Genomic DNA, 19,913 nt, shown 5'->3' on the forward strand with positions numbered 1-19,913 from the left:
CTTTGGCTGCTGCAAGCTGTGAGTATTAAACCTCAGAGACGAAGAAAATGCTGAGGAAAAGTTTCCTAAGTGTGGTCTTTTTGGCTTTATGCAGTGTTGTGTTTTTTGCTGTGATCCTAGGCTTTGACAAAAGTAGTACTAAAACTTTTTTAGACAAGAACCATGTCAGGGTTGTTGAAAAGGGCATCTTTACGTGGCTGATGGGTGAAAACGGAATGCAGGTTAGAGAGATACAGAGAGAGGACTTCTCTGCTGTTATTGAGAGCAAATCTAACATCAAGAATGACACATCCATGAGGAGTGGAGCCCTCGAAGCTGCCCAAGTAAGGACCCACACTGCAAAACAGACCATTGGAACCTGCCCTGACACGCCTCCAAACCTTGTGGGTCCTCTGCGTGTGGAGTTTGATAAAACATGGACTATGGATCAGGTGAGGGAGGAGGTTGGTCCTCCTCTGCAGATGGGCGGAAGATTCAAGCCACCAGACTGTGTCGCCCAGCAGAAGGTGAGTGAATGACTGATGAGATAAGTCACTGATGTACTGAATTATCTCATCCCAGAGTGATAATAGAGCAAGAGACACATTCTGTGCTGAAATCACAACAAATACTTTTACAGGCTTATCCTTCCCATTTTTCAAAGCTGACATCTTTTTCTAAACACATTTAGATAGAATATAAGCTGCAATCTGATTTTATTCAGCACAAGGTGCCCTGCAAACTGGATGCTTCATAGTGAACTTTTTGCACAGCAGATAGTAACGTCTTTGTGCTGTGTCAAAAAATCTCTTCTGCTGTCAGTGAGGTCTGCTGTCAGTGAGACTTCAACAATGAGCCCAAGAGTATTTTTTTTTTTTTTTTTTACGTTATTTGGGGGTCATCACACCCCTGTTTAAAATAACTGACCCTACTCCTCTTTGTCCTCAGGGGTAAAATGAGTCAGAAGGTCTCAGACCCAGCTTTTAGTGAATATTAAGCACTGATTATTGAATGTTGTTGAAGGTACAATTGTATCGTTGCAGTGGTGGTTAGTTATGGCTACATTTATTCAACTTGGGAAAAAAAACACTTGTTTTTGCGACTAATGGCAGCATCTGCAGCCAAATAACTTGAAGCACTTTGGCACACTAACCAACGTTTTCCCATTGTCTAAATGTCTAAATTATTGCTTGAGCTGTATATTGCTTAGTACTTAGACTTCAATTTAATTTAAAGTCTTACTTAAAGTCTTTCTTTTGTTGGGACTTAATAAGTGAAATTGAAATAGTCTAACAGAAATTGTAAAACACGGGTAAAGCTATTTGTGACAACGATCAATCAACAGTCAGCAGTTATTCTGCAGTGGTCTGTTCAAACTTGAGAGTCTATCAATAAAATGAAGACTGAGGTCTGCTTGGTGAGGTTGGAGTTGGTTGATGAGCACTTGGGCCGTGAGTAGTGCTAAATATGGCCTATTACGAAACCATGGCTCAAACTAAGTTTACAAAGTTTGCCTGTTGTCATGTTTCAAGTAATAGCTCTATACTACTAAAAATAAATACATTACATTACCTTGTCGCTTTGTATCATGCAAAAAGGTGTAATGAGCAAAGAAAAGTAGTGTTACAGAAAAGATCCAATATTAGGGATGCACGATATTATCGGCACAATATCGGTATCGGCAGGTAAAAGCTTAAAAACACGTTTATCGGTATCGGCAGATATGAAAATTTCTGCCGATATGCACAGCCGATAATGTGCTATTCAGTTAGAATTATTATTATTTTCCATCTGAAAAATAAGCTCCTTAAATAAAATGTAGCACTTAATTTATTTGCACTGCAGAGCGCTGTGTCTGTCACCAGGTTGTTACAGTAGCTCTAAAATAATCAAATGCAACTTGGTTATGTTTAAAAATACATTGTACATTTAAAGTTTATGTGATCTAAAGAAATTATTTTTCTGTATTTCAATACTGAATGTCTTGAGTTAAAAAAATAATACATTTCTTATTTATGGTAAAATCAAATGTTTTTTGTCTTGTTTTATGTGTGTTTCTTAAACAAATAAGACCGTCACAATAAGAGTAACGTATAAATTCCAGTACAGGATAGACTTAGCTTTCTTTACAGTGAAAAAAACAAACAAACTTGTGATTATCGGTATCGGTATCGGTATCGGCCAAAAGGGGTTCTGATATATCGGCATATCGGATATCGGCAAAACTCCAATATCGTGCATCCCTATCCAATATCCAATCATTTGCTCTCGGAACAAATGTACATCTTGACAAGAGTCACACCCCTTAGTGGTGCCTTCCATTTATATCAGAAATGGGAAGTGGGATTGACGTCATCTCTAAGTTTAAAGTGTTCTAGTTGCCAAGCTGAAAAAACTTGCTACAACAGCAGTATTTCTATGTAAACTTCAAACAACATGTGGCCGATTTAGTGCAAAAGATGCTAGTCAGAAATGTTAAAATAAATTAAATATTTTAGGAGCTTATTTACTGTTTACATCCGGGGCAGCCATCTTTGACTGTGAACTTGTGGGTAGTGTGTATCCACCGTTCCTGGTAGGAAATTCCTACCCTCTGGGGACGTTGCAGTTAAAATGTCCCACTCTGAACTCGTGAATCCCAGCTTCCAAGTTCAAATGGAACACACCACATAGGCCAGTGGGTGCAAGTGCAAATGGCAAAAAGAGTATTCACCCTGGAAAACAATAGTGTTTATGGAAAGTCGTTACTATATCATTAAGGTGGCTGTATTTTCACTTAAGGTGAATATCAGAGTACTCTTCATACTCTTGCTTACATCTCTGCAGATTTGAAAAAATAAAATAAAAAGGACAACTTTGTAGTTCTGGTCTTGTTTGTTTCAAATTATTATAAATATGCATCATTATTAACTTTAATCAGTTCATAACCAGTCTAAAACTCCTTACACCAGATTTAACCAATCATTGCTTGAACTCAATGAAAAATGAATCTCTTCAAATGGTACCTTTAATTAAGAGCTCAGCTCACAGTGCCCAAATATTAATTCAACCAAGTCCCCTGTTATCAGATGTATTCATACCAAAATGCTAGGAGAAATGCTACCATCATTTCTGATTTCATTTCTCTTTTTAGGTGGCCATCATCATCCCGTTCCGAAATCGTTTCATGCACCTGAAGCACTGGCTGTATTACCTCCATCCTATCCTGATCCGTCAGCAGGTGGACTACGGTGTGTATGTCATCGACCAGTATGGAGAGGGAGTGTTCAACAGGGCTAAACTGTTGAATGTGGGCTATGCTGAAGCGGTTAAGGAATACGATTATGATTGCATGGTCTTTTCAGATGTGGATCTGGTTCCAATGGATGACCGTAACCTCTACAGATGTTTTGACAACCCTAGACATTTAGCTGTGGGTATGGATAAATTTGGCTTCCATTTACCCTATGACAACTACTTTGGAGGGGTTTGTTCACTGTCAAAACAGCAATTCTTGAGCATAAACGGCTTCCCGAACTCTTACTGGGGCTGGGGTGGCGAGGACGACGATATCTACAATAGAATTATCGCTCGTAAAATGTCCATTTCTCGACCTAACTTACAGATAGGAAGGTATAAGATGATCAGACACATGAGAGACTTGCACAATGAGGTTAATCCAAAGAACCCTGACCTAGTGCACCAAACTAATTGGACCATGGCCCGAGATGGTATTAATTCCCTCAAATACACAGTGAAGAAGATTGAAAAGGAAAAACTGTTTACACTCATCACAGTGGATATTGAGGCTCCACCCAGACTGTGAATAAAGGATACCATGCATTTGCTTTGAAAATGTGCCTACAAGCAAGACTGTAATGCAATACAATGTTCTTTATCCTGATATTAATGGGTAACCTGCTTGGTGTGAGTTGCAGCATTAATCTCTCCTGAGGTGTATTCATTTCTGCAAGTATCATATCAAGTATCGTCATAATTGGCTGGGGTCACGCCAGGCAGCCAAAGTGAAAGAGACTCGAAGAAGAGATCAGGGTCAGATATGATACCAGCAGCCTTACAAAGAAAGATTCAGAACATTACACAGGAAGGCCAAAGTATAAAGTTTCAGTTTTGGATCATTTAATCCTGTAGAATAATCAGGGCCATTTTCTGAATAAAAATAAATTTGAGTTTAGTTTTCTCCACCAGGACGTGGAGAGGAGAGGTCCTGCCTCACCAGAGGGGGCTCTAATGAGCATTAGCAGCACATCTTGCCACACATTGCCAGGCGCCGCCCTGTTGGCTATGGCTGCCTTTTGCAGCAGCTCTCTCTTCTTTTTCCTTTTCTTGTAATTTTTTTCGTCTCTTTTTCTTAATCTTTGTATTCGGAGTGGATCATTACTTTATGTGGCTCATTTGTTGATCATAGAAACCAAACTTTTTGTGGCTTCAGTGATATTTTTACTACTTTTTCCCCTGTGTTTGTCCGGAGATCCCACATGTAACCATGGCTGCATTGTTTGCATGTGAACCCAGCTGTTAGCAGTCTGTAGCATGTCAATGCTAACTGGTGTAAGGCCTGATGTCTCCCCACAAGGTGAGGAGAAGGAGGTGAGGACAACGTGCTGGTACTCGGCTGAAACGTAAGATCTATCTCCAATAAGATGGACGAGCTAGCCATGCTAACCCAGCAACAGAGGGAATACCAAAGGGCAGAGTAGCATCATGCTATTCACAGACATGGCTAACGAAGCTAACATCAGACACCAATGCCATGTTGGAAGAGCTTCACCTGCTGTGAGCAGACAGGATACAGGAGACAGAGACTGAACAGACTGCTGAAGAAGCTCAGTCCTGGACCCTGTGGAGGTGGAGGCTGGCTGAACTGGAGAATGATGGACAAGCTGTCATCATTTATTTTCTTATGGACCTTTTTGCACTTTCTATACACTTTCTTACTTTTGTTTTCTTTATTGCTGCTGTGACTTCAATTTGTTACAATGACAATAAAGTTCTATTCTATTCTATTCTATTCTATTCTATTCTATTCTATTCTATTCTATTCTATTCTATCATACCATTTTCACTTCTGCTTATGATTTAGATTGCTATGTGGAGACTGGCAGTTGAGAGATGCACTCACCAGCTCTGCTGCAGTTGCCTGGATTACATGACAAGATCTTGTCCCAGTTTTTCCTTTCAGAGGCAGTTGTGGCCCAGAGGCTCCTTAAGCTGCTCCCAAGCTTCAGAGGAGAAATCTAGCAAGGGTTTATGTCTTTTTTTTTTTTAAAGAAGCTCTTTTTAATGTGAGCCATACTCAGTAGACAAGATTAAACGAATGTCTTCATACAAAAAAGGAAACAAGCACATCATTCCCACCTCATGACCAGAGTTTCTTTACTCTTATTTGACAACTCAGGATCATTTTTTTTGTCTCATTTTATCTTGGAAAAGGAAAAAGTTGTGCAAGACTTATGACTTAAATGCTGCTCATATTGATGACAGATGTGTAACCTGTGCTCTGTAACTGTCATGTTCTTATTGAGTTAGTTTGCAAATGGATTCTGTAGGGTATGTTTATGACTTAGTGGCAACAAGCAGTAATAAAATGAGCTGGACTTTCAGAAAATGTTTTGATATGATGTTATCAAGTTCTCGGTGTTACCTTAAGGGGGTTGGACCAATCAGAATTCAATATTTAACACAGTCTTCTTATACTCTGTGATTATTACTTTTTTCAGAAATAAATAATAAACAGTGGTGTTCAATTCTATCACTTGATAGACTTTGCTTTGCATTAGTTTCGCTTCTTGCTCCATTTAGGTTCTTTTTCTGGTACAGGTATGCTTAAAGGCCTGATGGAGTCAGAGAAACGAGACCTGACAGGCCAGTCAAGCTGAAAACACTTTGGTAGGTGTTTTATACAGCCCCACCCCACCCCACCCCCCCACACACAGAGCTATACATACAATGTAAGCTCAAGCCAACCCCACCTCCTAATGAATATTTCATCTTTGTGTGTTTTGTAAATGAGGCAACATGACACAGTTTCCAGGGGGGAGATCCCCCATGTTAATGATGGATCTAGTTCTATATGGTAACAGAACTGTAATGATCAATGGTGGTATTCAGGCACTTTGCTGCTTGTATCAAAAACCACTGACTCACTCTATTTTACATTAACAGTCATCACTCATCCTGTGGTTCATGTCTTTAGAAAATAGTTAATTGTTGGCCACAGGCTCCCATTCAGTTTCCACTCCATTGACTATCTTACTGTCTGTCTGTCTAACTTCCAAACAGCCTGAGTGCTTGTTTGTCCTGTGCGCCAGCAAACTTCGAGGACACTGATTTACATTCTTGACTTGCAGTGTTGCAGCCTAGTCCTGCTTTGCCTTGCACTGCATTCTGTTTGTCTTCATGGAGTCATGCTCCTTCACCAAGAAGCCTGCCTGTTGATGAATTATTGACAGGTCTGAGGATTACACAACATCACCCTGAAAGGAACTGCAGCTCTACATGGCTGAGGGAGGAAGGGCAGAATAGAGGATGACACAAAAACAGAGAGGAACAGTAGTAATGATGGTGGCAGCTGTGATGAGCAAAGGTACAGCGTGTAGCCTTTATGTATGGGCTAAGAAGATGAGCTCTAGTATGTTGTGTAGGGTTGTGTTATAGGTTGTATCACATTTTTAAGATGTATTTGTCATTTTTTCTAATCCTCCACTACCTCTTATGAATTGTGCATTTACTGACTTTATGTTGTATATTTTGCTGACCAAAGAAAATCAATTTGAAAACAAAAGAGATGAGCTCTATAGGTCAGAGCATTGTTTGAGGAATAAAAAGCACTTTCACTTTTTTCTGTATGCACCCTTTGACTTTTATGAAGATGCTGTTTACACATTCAGTCTGTATATTTCTATGAGTGTTTCAACATGTGGGCCAAGGATTATGCTGCTTGTGTTTCAATTTATGCGAATATCTTACGGAACCAGTTCAACTCCAATTACGTCATCTCACACAGTGTGTCAGGAACCATCATCAACCCCCAAAACACTCTCCCATCCTCCTTCCTGCCCAGCCCCCTCTTTTCATTGGTTGACCTAGTGGAGTTACTATGGGAACCACTGTGGAGAGGCTGCCATGCAGAATGTGGGGTACAGATGAATGGTGCTGAGAGCTCCATCACGCATGCACAAAATCACACACATGTAAAAAGGCAAGGTAACAATATCAAACATACTGTAATTCTGAAGTATCAATTACCATCACTTGCTGTTTTAGCAGGTTTTTCTGTGATATCATAATTTGCCTGTGGACAAAATAAATCTTTTGTTAGACCTCTAGAAAAACTACCGTAAGATATTGATTAAAATAACAAGTTACAACCAATGACAGTACATTTAGGTATACATGTAAAATGAACAGCATGCCTTCATATGGGCCCATTAAAAGATGCTAAGCCAAAAAACAAAAGTATTGCTCTTGTAGAGCCATGGCATTCACAGAACTAACCTGACTGGTTTCCATAAACCCTAAAATGCATTACAGCTTCCAATGAAAGAACATTCCTCAGGTGGGTAAGGCCTACAGCAGATCAAAATCTTGTGATGAATTGGAACTGACACTGACTTTCCAACACAGAATTTTGCAGGAGCTGGCATTAAATCATCATTGTTGTTTTTTTTTTAATAAAACAATTGTTCGGAAGTGTTTCCTTATTATCCATATTATGTGTGTAGTTGGATGTTTTCAAGCTCAACATGTCCACTCTGTTGTAATGAAATGAGTTGATTTGAAGAAAAAAAAAAACTTTCAGAAATTCACAATTTATTTGTTAAACGGCACAGTCAGCTTGCTAACTGAATCATGCTGCTGAGTGAAGGTCCATCATGTGCTAATCAAATGCTAACATTAGCCAAAAAAGTCCCCCTTGTCTTGACCATAGACTGTAAAAAACATGGACGCCCGCTTGCTTGGCTCAAAGTGAGGTCTCCATAAAGACTGCTTCCCCTGGTGGCTGGCTGCAGCATAGGCTAAAAAATCTGGCTTCACAGTCATTCCAGATGGGCTGTGGTCAAACTTTAAAAAATGAATACACCTCATAGAAATGTTTCTCACATCTGATTGCTGTGGTAATATGAAGATATTATTTGGCTGCCTTTTATTCAAGTCCTCTTTTTTCTGAAAAGTTTTGTTTTCATTGGTTATATGAGGTTAAAAACAAGGCTTTACGTAACGTTTAATAATGATTGACAGCTGCCATCGTGTATTTTTGGGGGGGATTGTAAAATGTGTCGGGAGGTAGAGTCAAGAAGTGATTAGACTCTCGAAAGTAAAAAATATATATTTTTGTTACCAAGCTCAACTCAGATTCTCACAGAATCCCTCATCGTTTCTACTTCACAGACTCTGGCTACAATTGCTGCCGATGGCTGCGCCTGTGACGGGGGTATTTTGGCTTTAAAACAGTACAATGATAAATGCTAGGGCCACACTGTCCACTCTATATACAGTCTATGGTCTTAACCTCCCTGTCAGCAAGCCTTTGGAATTACAATGTATTTACTCTACTTTGAAACTGTCCATGACAGGGTGAACCTATTTTGCTAAAAGCATAACATCTGCTTTAAACAATCAATATGAAGTTCAGTGAGAAATCTCAGCTTTTGTGGGGGAAAATGGGGGAACTCTTAAAGGCACCCTATGGTTATACTAACTCCAAAAAAAGTTACATCACAAACTAGCATCTTTCAGCATCTAGAAATTAATAGTCCATGATGTTAAATGCTAGTTTTTAGCTTGTGACCTTACTCGTCCTTTTACCTAGCATACATTTACTGTCATGTTTAATTTTCAAACCTAGAAGACATCAATTTAAGCTATTTAGAAAAAAAATGTCAGAAGGCTGTTTAAGCTCTTCAGAAAGACTGCGTCACGGGACACACTAATATTGTGGATGAACTGACATCACATCATTAGACAAGTCACACAGAACGGATTGACGCTCTGGAGCTTTTAGGAGCAACTTTTGTTGACAAACAATGTGCTAAACTTTGTAACATCGAACAAAAATGTTTGTTTGTTTTTTTTGAAACCTCAGCTGTGTAAGTACATTCACTACCATTTTGAATTTAAGTGGGACACTTAACTTTCAATAGACGAATAGTAAAGTAATTATTTTAATTAAAGTCTATTTTATCAGCTAAGAAACTGATACAGTGGCCGATGGTTGATGTTAGCTTGTGTTAGCTGCACTTTGACCGACGTAGTGACTGTGACTGATGAAACTAGCACTGTTGAGACAGTTTACTGAGCAAATTTGTCCTCTCTACCAATATAAATGTAACACAAAGCTTAACTTAACAATTATCCATCCTCCTCCTAGCCTGTATTTATTTTAAGTAACTAGCTAGGCAGAAGCTTCAATTAAAAGCACTCAATTCAGACAAACCCTGACTCACACACAATGAATCTAGATGTCTGACTTTCTGTTTGCACTCCCTTTCTTATTCTCTCCACTGGGTTGTGTAAGAACTTTTTTTTGTTCACCACAAACTAAATCCTCCCTTACCAAGCTCTAACAGATTATGCAGTGAAACAAATGTGCACACACGCTCACACACATGGCTCAAAATGAGGATGAGTGTCCACATCCAGGACACAGCAGCAGCAGATTAATCATGAGATCAGCCACCACATGCGTGTGCATGCACTAGCGTGCACCGTTCTCCCTGTCAGCATCACTAGCTTTGATCTGGTGGGCTGGTAGGAGAGAGTGTTATGGTCTTACGTAAGGCTTTTACATAAACCTCAGTGTGCAGAAAAAGAGCTGGATAGAGAGGGAGGGGGTTTGCTGCACCATTACAAAGGGGATTCGCACTGCACCAAATCCTCCTCCTTCAACACATGCATGCTAACCCACACCACAACACGTAATCTTTCTGTAGCAACATGTGTTCCTCTCAAAACAATGGGAACCTCCCTTTCATCTATATTCAGGACACAAACACACACAGGCTGCACATCCACGTGCATCAGCTGTGCATCAGATGCCTGCCTTTGTCATCACATTGGCTCTCTGCTCCTGTCTCCACATGCTGCTTCCCACAAGGGACCAACAGCAGACAAGAACACATCCATCAGGCTTTCATCGCAGTGATCAATACAATATATTGATAACCTATTACTCCTGAGCTTAGCAGACCTCTCCCAGAGTGCGAAGCCCAACAAAAACACCACACACTGCACGTCAACAAAAGCATCCCTGTCTGTGGCACTCCCACTCCCACCCAGCTTTCTCCTTGGGGATTCAACCCACTGGGATGTGTGGTATAGAGAAGATGGAGGAGGGGAGTCAAGGAGAAAAAGGGCTCTATCTTGTTCTGCTCTAATTAAACATGTACATCCAGGGTCTGATCTTGTTGTGTTTGGATGCTGTGAAAATGTGCTTACAAAGAGTCAGGAGCTCATCTCCAGCGCAAACACAGTTTTATTCATTAAATATGAAAAGTGGAAAGAATTCACACTGTGAACAAACAGACAGTAACAAAACAAAGGAAAAATAATGTGCTTTTCATTGCAGCGGAATAGTGGATAAAGGCCCGTAACAAAGAAGAGAGAAGAGAATCAGTCTGGGAAAGAAACAGAAAAAGAACTGAGCAAGGTGACAGCGTGGTGGCCTAGGTAGTTTACGTCATTGTTCTGTGTTTGCCAGTGTAATTGACCTGGATATTACATAGTTTAGCTGTCATGTTTACTTTTGAAAAAGTGGACAATCAAGTTCTGTTCAAACAGCATGTGGGGTATGTAAGGACAAGGCCATGACTAATCTGAAAATATGCAAATGATCACACCCTGTCTATCATTTTAGTCTAACTTACAAATTAAAATCTATTTTTTTGAGCTTTTTTGTCAAAAATCCCCTTACATCATCAGTGCTACTTGATGAAAGTATGTTGCATTCGTATGGAGAAAGTTACCTTGTGTCACCATCCCTTTCCCATGTGATCACTCTTTTGTCAACCAGCATCTTGAGAAACAAAGAGTGAAAGTAATTGCATAATAAATTAATTGAGCACAGTGTACGCAGAGAGAAAAAAAAATCAGATATGCTCTCTAAATCACCCTTAGTCTGCCCTTGTTGTCTCCAAACTCTTAGACAAACACTTTAAGCAGACCTGGGATCAGGTGATCCTACACTGCACTACACCATCAGGTGGCTTCAAAGGTGTCAGTGTTGTGGATGGAACATCACATTCTTAATAACATGAAAACCTATCATGAGCTGAAGTGACCCTTGTGTCGTCGTGTGGTTAGCTAAAGGGAAAACTTACATCATCTGGAATGTCATGTCCTTTGAAAACCTCTCTGTTTAACTGAAGGGTAGGAACACTCTGCTCCCTGTAACTTGTCTCACTGATTCACTCACAAAGGCCTTTTAAGACTGCACGACACCCACACATTCTTAAAACAAGTGGTGCTTTGCAAGGCTGCAACACTGTGCAGTAGTTTGTCTTTGTTTTTCAGAGCACAAGGAGACTTAGAAAACCGCAGAAATCCCCCATTCAGCTTTCTCCCACAAAAGAGGGACAGAGAAGGAAAACAGACCAACATAGGCAAATATATGCTGATGGATGATCTACAATAATGTGGAGCTACATTCAGAGTCACACACAGCTGTTGTGCTTCCTAGAATGGAGTGTTTATCAGTGCACTGCCAAAAGCAAAAAGGGTGATCCAGTTAATTATTTGACTCAAAAGCCTTTTTCTTATCTTAAACCCTGACAGAATTTCCTTGTCTTTATTGGGTCACAGCCTATTTAAAAAACACTTGCAGGCATATTCTGGCTCTCGGAAACTGGCTGACAGCCCCCTTGTCATCTACCTACATCAGCGTATAGAGCATGTTAGTAATAGAAGAAGAACAAAGAGCAGAGTTTAACGAAGCTGGTGTGTGATCACAGTTTAAGATCCGTGCAAGAAGACCCCCTCGGAAAAAAAAAAGTTTGAAATCCATGAAGAAGAAATAACTAACTACAAAAATCGGTTTGTGCATGTGTCCTCAGAGAAGAAAACATCCAGTAGAGCTAAAAAGACAGTGCCAAAAGTTGAACAGTGTGTTTTTGAATCATTCAGCATTACATGATGTTCCCTGACCTTTGTGCTCATGTGGCACTGCATGCAGAGAGGGACAGAAACTGTTTGTATGTGGTGATTGTGAAGCATCAGTGCAAGGGATCCCTCCAGGTGAAGTATTGCGATAGTTTTGTAGGTCTCCGTTGGTAACTCAACAGTTGTAAATCCCAGAGATTGACATCCCATGGATGTATTTCATGTGATGTAGTGTAGCATCAGTGAGATCCAAATGCAACAGGCGGAAGCCAAACTTAAAGTCCTTCAGTAATAAAATTAATCACTCAGAACAGAGGAAGTGTCCCCCTCCGAAAATAACGAAATACTGGGTCCAGTTTCACCACTTTTACAGATGCAAAGTAGATAAGAAATAACAATGTTTCATTATTATTTCAGAGCTTTTGTCAGTTAAATAATCGATGTGCAGTCAGGAGAAGATCAGCTTCAAAAAGCAAAAAATACATACAACAGCCAAACAGAAAAATGTTGGTTATTCCAGGCTGTGGAAACAGTGCTGTTTCCGACTACTAGATGCTGCAAAATGAAAACTAGGGTTTTTAATACTTTGGCTCTAAGACTAAAGTAAAAGGAGGTAATTTGTTACAGATTAGACACAATGACAAACTTAGGGAAAACAAATCTTTTCTAAGACTAGGTCCTTTTGGGAAAATCATGATCCAATGTGAGAGATTTCGTAAGAAAATGTAAAAGATAAAAAGGTGCTCTGCTTTTTTGTCTTGCAGTGTGCAGTTGTGAGCTGTTAAACTCTCAGCAGGTTGTGGGCAGGTTTTCCAGGAAAGATACAAGGCAAAAGTTGTCCATAGATTGTCAAGAGTCAACCTCCAAAGTTCCAGTGAGAGCTGTGAAGTGATAACCCAGCTTTTTGGAGTCTCCTCGTGACTTTCTCAAGTGAATAAAGCTGTTTATTCTGTTCGAGGCTGTCACAAGCCAGAACAACCAAGGAATGAGAGCTTTAAAGATTTGAGAGGAATTTAAAGGCTGTTAACTCTACTGCTCCACATATTTCTTGGTGTGGGAAAACTTTTGGCTCTGCATAAACATCACGGAAGAGATGTACACGTAAGTTCATCAGTCAGTAGGAGAGAACCACCTCTTTGACAGGAACTACTTCTTGTTGGCGGATGCTCTGTTTTGGCCTCCAGGTTTGCCTCCAGGCCGGCGTACAGGAACCCTGGAAACAGGTATTCTTGTGCGAGCCGGTTGTGGTGGTTCTGTCTTTGGCGGAGGAGATTCAGCCTCTAGAACCGAGGAGAGGGCAGACTGGCTCGTGGAGTGGGAAGGGGGAGTTTGTCTAGAGCTCACAGGGATCTTGGATTCCCGTGGAAGGCTGGTGCTGCCTTTTATTGACCTGAAGGAAGAAGTGGAAGAGGAGGATGGAGGACTCGTTTGGTTGGTGGGGCTCAGTTTGTATTCTGTTGTTGGAGAGGGTGTGCTGTTTAGACTTCCGTCTCTTTCCTGCTCCTCCTCCTCCTCTTCAGGATCATTGTACAGGTCATACAAGTGGTCCCCAGAGCAACTGTCACGTGATAGTGCCATCTTCTGGCTACGATGCACCCCGCCCTCATCAGGTGTTGCCGTTGGAGTTGCTGATGGAGTGTCCCAGTATCCTTCATCACTCAGAGGCTCTTTATCACCAGGAGATGTGGGATGACGGCCATGCGTGTGAGGGATTGGTGGTTTTGCTGTCCGGCTGCCTGCGGCACCAACAACTGGAATCTTACTGAGCCCGAGCGACTTCACCTGAGGCAGCTTGCGGTCGACACTCCTGGAGGCAGAGGGGAGATGGCTGCTGGTGGGGTTGGAGGTGGCACGAGGGGGGTAAGTGGAAGTTGGGGTGGAAGAGGAAGGTTGGTGCGACCGGGGCAAGGCAGGGGAGTTATCACCTGTTGAGGGCAGCATGTGCCAGAGGCCCTGCATGTCTGCATCGTCAACCCCCTCTGGACTCGCCATTTCTTCACCTCCACCCATGTAAGCAACTACACCACTACCGGCTGTGTGTTGCTGTGGTGCAGGTGGTGCACGAGCCCGGGCTGGGAGGGACGAAGGCACTGAACTTGGGCAAACTGAGAACATGGGCTGGGTCAGCTGTGAAGGTAAAGGGCTTTTAGAAGGGGAACCCCGAGATGTCACACCAGTGATGCCAACAGCTCTACCCACACTTGCACTTACACACACCCCTCCTCCACCACTGCTGCTGCTGCTGGTGCCACTTTCCCCATTCCCTGCGGGCCCCTCTTCATCTGCATCAGCAATAATGTCCCCACACCCTGTAAGCGAATCAAAGCTTTTCAGGGATGTGACATCAGTGAAAAGAAGCGAGCAGAGACGTTCAACAGAGGGTTCTGAAGGTGGGTCACCCGTGCTGCAGCGATCCAAAGGGGGTGTAGCAAGGGACGGGGTGAGGCTGGAAATCGATGCTTTGGCTTTCTGGATTGGAGGACGCAGGGGCGAGTCAGTGGGTGTGTAAGGAAGAGGGGAGTCTGGCTCGCCAGACGTCCCTGGCATGGCAACACAGTGTGTGGGAGTCATGGTAACACTCGAAGTGGGAGTCTCTAGGGTGGGTTCTGCCTCCACATTCCCACAATCCTCTTGGTGATGATGTGGAGGGGGTTCAAGAGTGAGCGTGATATCCTTTACCTTTTCAGATTCAGCATCATTGTCCTTCTTGGCATCCACTTCTTCGCCCTCTCCTTCATTTGTTTTTTCCTTACGTCTCCATCGCATGCTGCTGAAAAAGCCCTTTAAGCCCCTCCCTCTTCGGACAAGCCCCGCCCCTCCGCTCTCACTCGATCTGAAACTCCCACGTCGAAGCAGAGAGAAGAAACTCAATGATTTGCTCAGAGATCTCACCGGTCCTGCCTCTAGACTGGGAGTACCCTCCCCTCTCGGTCCATCGGTGTCGTTGTTGGAGCTCGTTAGTCCATCATGGGTTTTGCTCCTCACAAGCTCCACTGATGCTGCCGAGCCGTTTCCATTTAAAGAGTTCCCGTTGTCAGAATTGCCGTTGCTGTTGGTGGCCCCTTTGTTCCTGAAGGAGAAGAAGCTGGCCATTCCGGAGCCGGTGCGACGCTTCCCGAAGAGTTTGAAGGCAGCTTTGTTGATCTTCCCTGTGGGCTGGGGGTCACACTGCGGGGCCACAGGCAGCTCCACACACTCCGATTGCACCTCCATTATCTAGCACTCTATCGTCTGCCTAAGCACTCTGACTGCCCTTCTGTCCTCCCTCCCTCTCTCTGACCACACATGCACTCACCCTCTCTCCCTCTCTCGTCACCCTGCTGTCTGGGGCTCTTTCACTCCCACTCTGACTGGCTCTAACGTCTGCTGCTGGTTTTCTCGCTGTCTCCCTCTCTCCCCTCCCTCTCCTTTTCTCTCTCTCTCTCTCTCTCTCTCACTCGCACACACACACACACACACACACACACACACACACACACACACACACACACACACACACACACACACACACACAAACACACATGCTGTGTGCTGCTCCTTATTGTATCCATGGCAACTGGGAGGGATAAGCAGCTTTCGTCAACGTTGGCGGGGCGCCAGTGTCTATCCTCCACTCCCTCCCCCATCCTCTTCCTCCTCTCTTCCTCTACCTTCCCTGTCACCAGTGCACCGTTTGCTCTTTCCTCTCAACTGTGTATCACTTTATAATCTCTACATGCATTGTCCACATCTGTGCGTGTGTCTGTGAGATAACTGTACATGTCTCATTTCTTTGAAAATCGCTAATAACAGACACACCCGTGGATGAATTATGACGGATTAGAGATGAATGCAATATGTTTATACAAGCTTTCCCAGTGAGTCACAAGACACAATGTAATGGCTAATTATAAAGAGCGCTGCATACTTGTGGGGATTTGATGTTGTTAATACACATTTGAGCTATGCGTAGAAATAACTGGAAAAATGAAAGGTCAGTTCACTTCAAGGCTAACAACCTTTTTTTTCTTTGTTTTTACATCTCTTGGTTGATAAATAACCAAATCAACATAAAAATGTTTATGTCACAGTGATGTAACAGCATCTCAGTCTTCATTCAGCTCTGTCTGAATGGTTGATCAAGTGTGTTTGTGTATTAGTGTGTGAGTGTGTCAGACGACTGAATTTAAGGACTCTAGTACAAGAGCTGCTAGTAAACAGTATAAGTAAGTCTAAGCCAGGATATGGATTTAAGAAGGAAAAAGTTTCAAAGTGCACAGCACACACACACAGACACAGACACACACACACACACACACACACACACACACACACACACACACACACACACACACACACACACACACACACACACACACAGAGTTCAGACATGTCCAATACAGTTAGGGCCAGACATATGGGCCATATGGTCAAAGCTCTCCTCCATATGGAGGCACAGGACCAGGTGTCTGCGAACCATGACAACACTTCTAACTGTCATCCTATCAGCCTAAGTGTGTGTGTGTGTGTGTGTGTGTGTGTGTGTGTGTGTGTGTGTGTGTGTGTGTGTGTGTGTGTGTGTGTGTGTGTGTGTGTGTGTGTGTCTGTGTGTGTGTGTCTGTTTGGGATTGTAGGTACTGATGGAATCAACACCACAATGTTTCTTTCAGATTGGCTATGGTGTTGGTGATTTCCTTGGTAACCAGCTGAGTCTCAGTGGGTATTTAGAATAATTAACTCTTTACTAACCGGGGGGCTTATAGCTTTAACTTGTTGCTGGATACTGTAGTGTACACAAAAGAGGGTCACAGTAAAACAATTGTGCTCCTTATGGTCAAAACAGATTAAAAGAAAAGCAATGTTCTTTCTTTCTTTCTTTACATTTTTATTTTTAAAACATATTTCTATGAAAACTTTGAGAGAAGCAATAAAAGATAAGGTTTATGTAGATGCACGTATTATATCTTGAATCTCTTTTTTAAAGAAATAATAATAATAATAACAATAATAATAATGACAAATTTGTAAAAATATTGTTAAAGCTAGACACTACAATACTAACGCTAACAAGCTACCATATCCTACCCTAGGTCTTTGCTGACGATTGACAAAGACTGAGATGTAAATACACTCAACAGAAGAGGATCAGATTGTTTCTAGTTGTTATGAAAGACTAAATTGATTATACCCCTCATTACACCCACAGAAAACATTTACCACTGGGATAAATCACCTGCCAAGGGACAATGTTACATTTGTTATACATGCTATGAACCAAACCTGATATAATTTCATTAAGACTAAACAGATTAGCATTTTTTGATGAATTCCATGAACCTGATGCTTATAATAAAGACAGTTTTCTATATTATGCAGAGATTTACACATGGAACAGTCTCATTTTGGATCCTACATGCAGCCAGACTCATCCTCCTGCCAGATGGCTTTCCGTCAGTGTAACTGCCTTCTTGGCTGTGTGCTTTGTAAATACAACTTTAAATTCAAATGTTTCAGTTTATTTATTGTGCTGAAAGGTACACTGCAGCTCTTCAGTATTGTGGTTTCTTTTCTTCTGCAGCGCAGGATGCATGTTATGCGTGTGGGGTGCAGACTTTATCTGTGTGGGCTGTCAAACTTAGCATAATCACGGGACTATTGTCATAAATCTACCCTTGGATGGCAAAACCATGGACTTTAAAAAATTGGACCTAATCTTGCTTGGGTTGAAGTAGGCCTGCACAATATATCGTTTGAACATCACCATCACAATATGTGCATGCGCAATTGTCACATCGCGCATGTGATGCGACTTTTGCAATTCCCCCATTTATTGGAGAAATGGAAAAAAAGCAACTGAAGTTGAAACCTATTCTATATTGTACAGAGACATGGCCTCCTGGATCCCTTTCATATACAGCAATCTTCATCATTCACAGATAAACCCCCTTAGCCTGGATTCAACGGTATTATAGGAATACAATGGTGTCATTGTGAGTCAACCAAATTCTTCCCAAACAGAGTTATTCAAGTCATCTGGTGAAAGTTATTATTTTGTTTTACTATCGCAATATATATCGCAATATATTGTAACCCCCCCCCCCAAAAAAAAAAAAAAAAAAAAAAATCACAATGTCAGTTTTTTCCAATATCGTGTAGCCCTAGGTTGAAGTATCTGCTCCCCTTGGTGGCTTGCTGCAGTATAGGAAAAAAAAATCTGTCTCCCCAGTCATTCCAGATTCCAGATAAGCAGCGGTCAAACTTTAAAAAATACAGAGCTATAGAAATGTTTCTCACATTTGTATGCTGTGGTGATATGAAGATATTATTGAGCAGCAATGTGTTCAAGTCCCCTTTTTAAGTTTCATTTTCATTAGTTATTAGAAGTTAAAAATGGGGGTTTACATCATGTCTTAACGATGAGTGACAGCTGCTGTTCTTGTTTCATTCTTTTCTGAATTTGTAAAATATGTCAGGAGGGAGAGATTGGACTCTTGAAAGAAAAAAAAACAGTTCTTACCTGGCTCCACTCAGATTATCTTTACTGCGCAGACTCTGGTTGCACAATGGTGGTGCCTATTACAACGGGGGTATTTTGGCTTGAAAACTGTTCAATGGTTAGGGGCGAAGCCACGCTGCTCATTCTATATACAGTCTATGGGTAAAACTTGTGTTGCTACTCAGACTGTGTCTGTCTGTAGAGACCACATCATATGAAACAGACAGGGATGATGAAAGTGGAGGTGACTCGGTATACTGCTCTAAATATGCTATTAGCTGGTAAATCTATCCATACTGATTGTTTTAACTTGAGGTTGTTTCTGGTTAACTGTCAGTGGTTTTAGTCTAATCATGGGGAAAAAACACACAGTTTTAAGAGTTAAGTCACAGTATTAGGAGAAAAAATTCACCCCTGTACTGTGCCCCAATAGTGCGATTCAGACAGGAGACATCTTTGAACAGGGCTGTAAATACTTTAATTTCTGCTGTGAAAACTGCTTTTTTTTGGCTTGGTGTGTTTGTGACTTCCAGTACTTCCAGAGCCAGCCTCAAGTGGACAGTCACGAAACAGCAAGTTTTAGCATTTCCGCATTGTCTTATATTCTTGGACGGAGGTTGCCGCTTGGTCATTGCATAAAGATCTTCTACTTTTTAAAACAGCCCATGTTGAGGGAGGTGTTGTAACACACACACTTTAAAGTTGAAGGTTTGATTTTTTTGTAAAAAGACCAACATTATACATAATGACTATATTTTGCAGTCCCTACATAGACCACTGTTTAAACATCCACATAATCATCAAACAACAGCGTGACTCAGAATACAGCGTGACACAGAGCAGTACATTCCAAATGCACACACACACACACACACACACACACACACACACACACACACACACACACACACACACACACACACACACACACACACACACACTCTGCCATCAGCCGAAAGCACATGTTGGTTAAGTTTAAAGTGATGATAAAAAGGAGAGATTATAAATAGATTCTCCTGCTCTCTCTTCTGAAGCTGAGGCTTTGAGGCATCTCTCCTTGAATATATGTCATCCTCCCCTGCCGTGGATTCACCCAGAGTTCCCCCTTCTTCCTGCTGAGTCTGATCCACTGTGGGTGCTCTTTTTCCAGCCTTTTCTATCCAACCCAACCCCCCATGAATCTCCCTGATACCCCGACCCACTTACAAATCTCCTCTCCCCTCCTTCCCCCCTCCCTCCCTCCTCTGCTCCTTTCCTCTCTTCTTCTCCTCCACCTCCTCTTCTTCAGTTGCTGTTGGCAGAGGCTCTCTTCTTCCAGCCCACTGCTATCAAACAATGTCTGCATTCATCCGCCCAAGGCAAC

At 41.9% G+C, this 19,913-nt stretch overlaps 1 protein-coding gene and 1 pseudogene across 1 annotated transcript; one reads left to right on the forward strand and one right to left on the reverse strand.

The window, feature by feature from the left end:
• The first annotated feature begins 215 nt into the window (after positions 1-215).
• Positions 216-3,784, forward strand: LOC141807850 (beta-1,4-galactosyltransferase 1 pseudogene; annotated as a pseudogene).
• Positions 3,785-10,435: 6,651 nt separating this feature from the next.
• amer2 (APC membrane recruitment protein 2) lies at positions 10,436-15,441 on the reverse strand. Its single transcript, XM_074693927.1, has one exon. It carries the CDS (start codon positions 15,286-15,288, stop codon positions 13,222-13,224), a length of 2,067 nt encoding a protein of 688 aa, XP_074550028.1. The 5' UTR covers positions 15,289-15,441; the 3' UTR covers positions 10,436-13,221.
• Between the last annotated feature and the right edge of the window lie 4,472 nt (positions 15,442-19,913).

Source organism: Halichoeres trimaculatus, unplaced genomic scaffold, assembly GCF_033239565.1.
Source record: "Halichoeres trimaculatus isolate MK-OKI-2021-1 unplaced genomic scaffold, fHalTri1.1 fHalTri1_scaffold_18, whole genome shotgun sequence".
Lineage (NCBI taxonomy): Eukaryota > Metazoa > Chordata > Actinopteri > Labriformes > Labridae > Halichoeres > Halichoeres trimaculatus.

Excerpts from the sequence above, each read along its gene's own strand:
- amer2 (XM_074693927.1), bottom strand. The coding sequence starts at position 15,288 with ATGGAGGTGCAATCGGAGTGTGTGGAGCTGCCTGTGGCCCCGCAGTGT.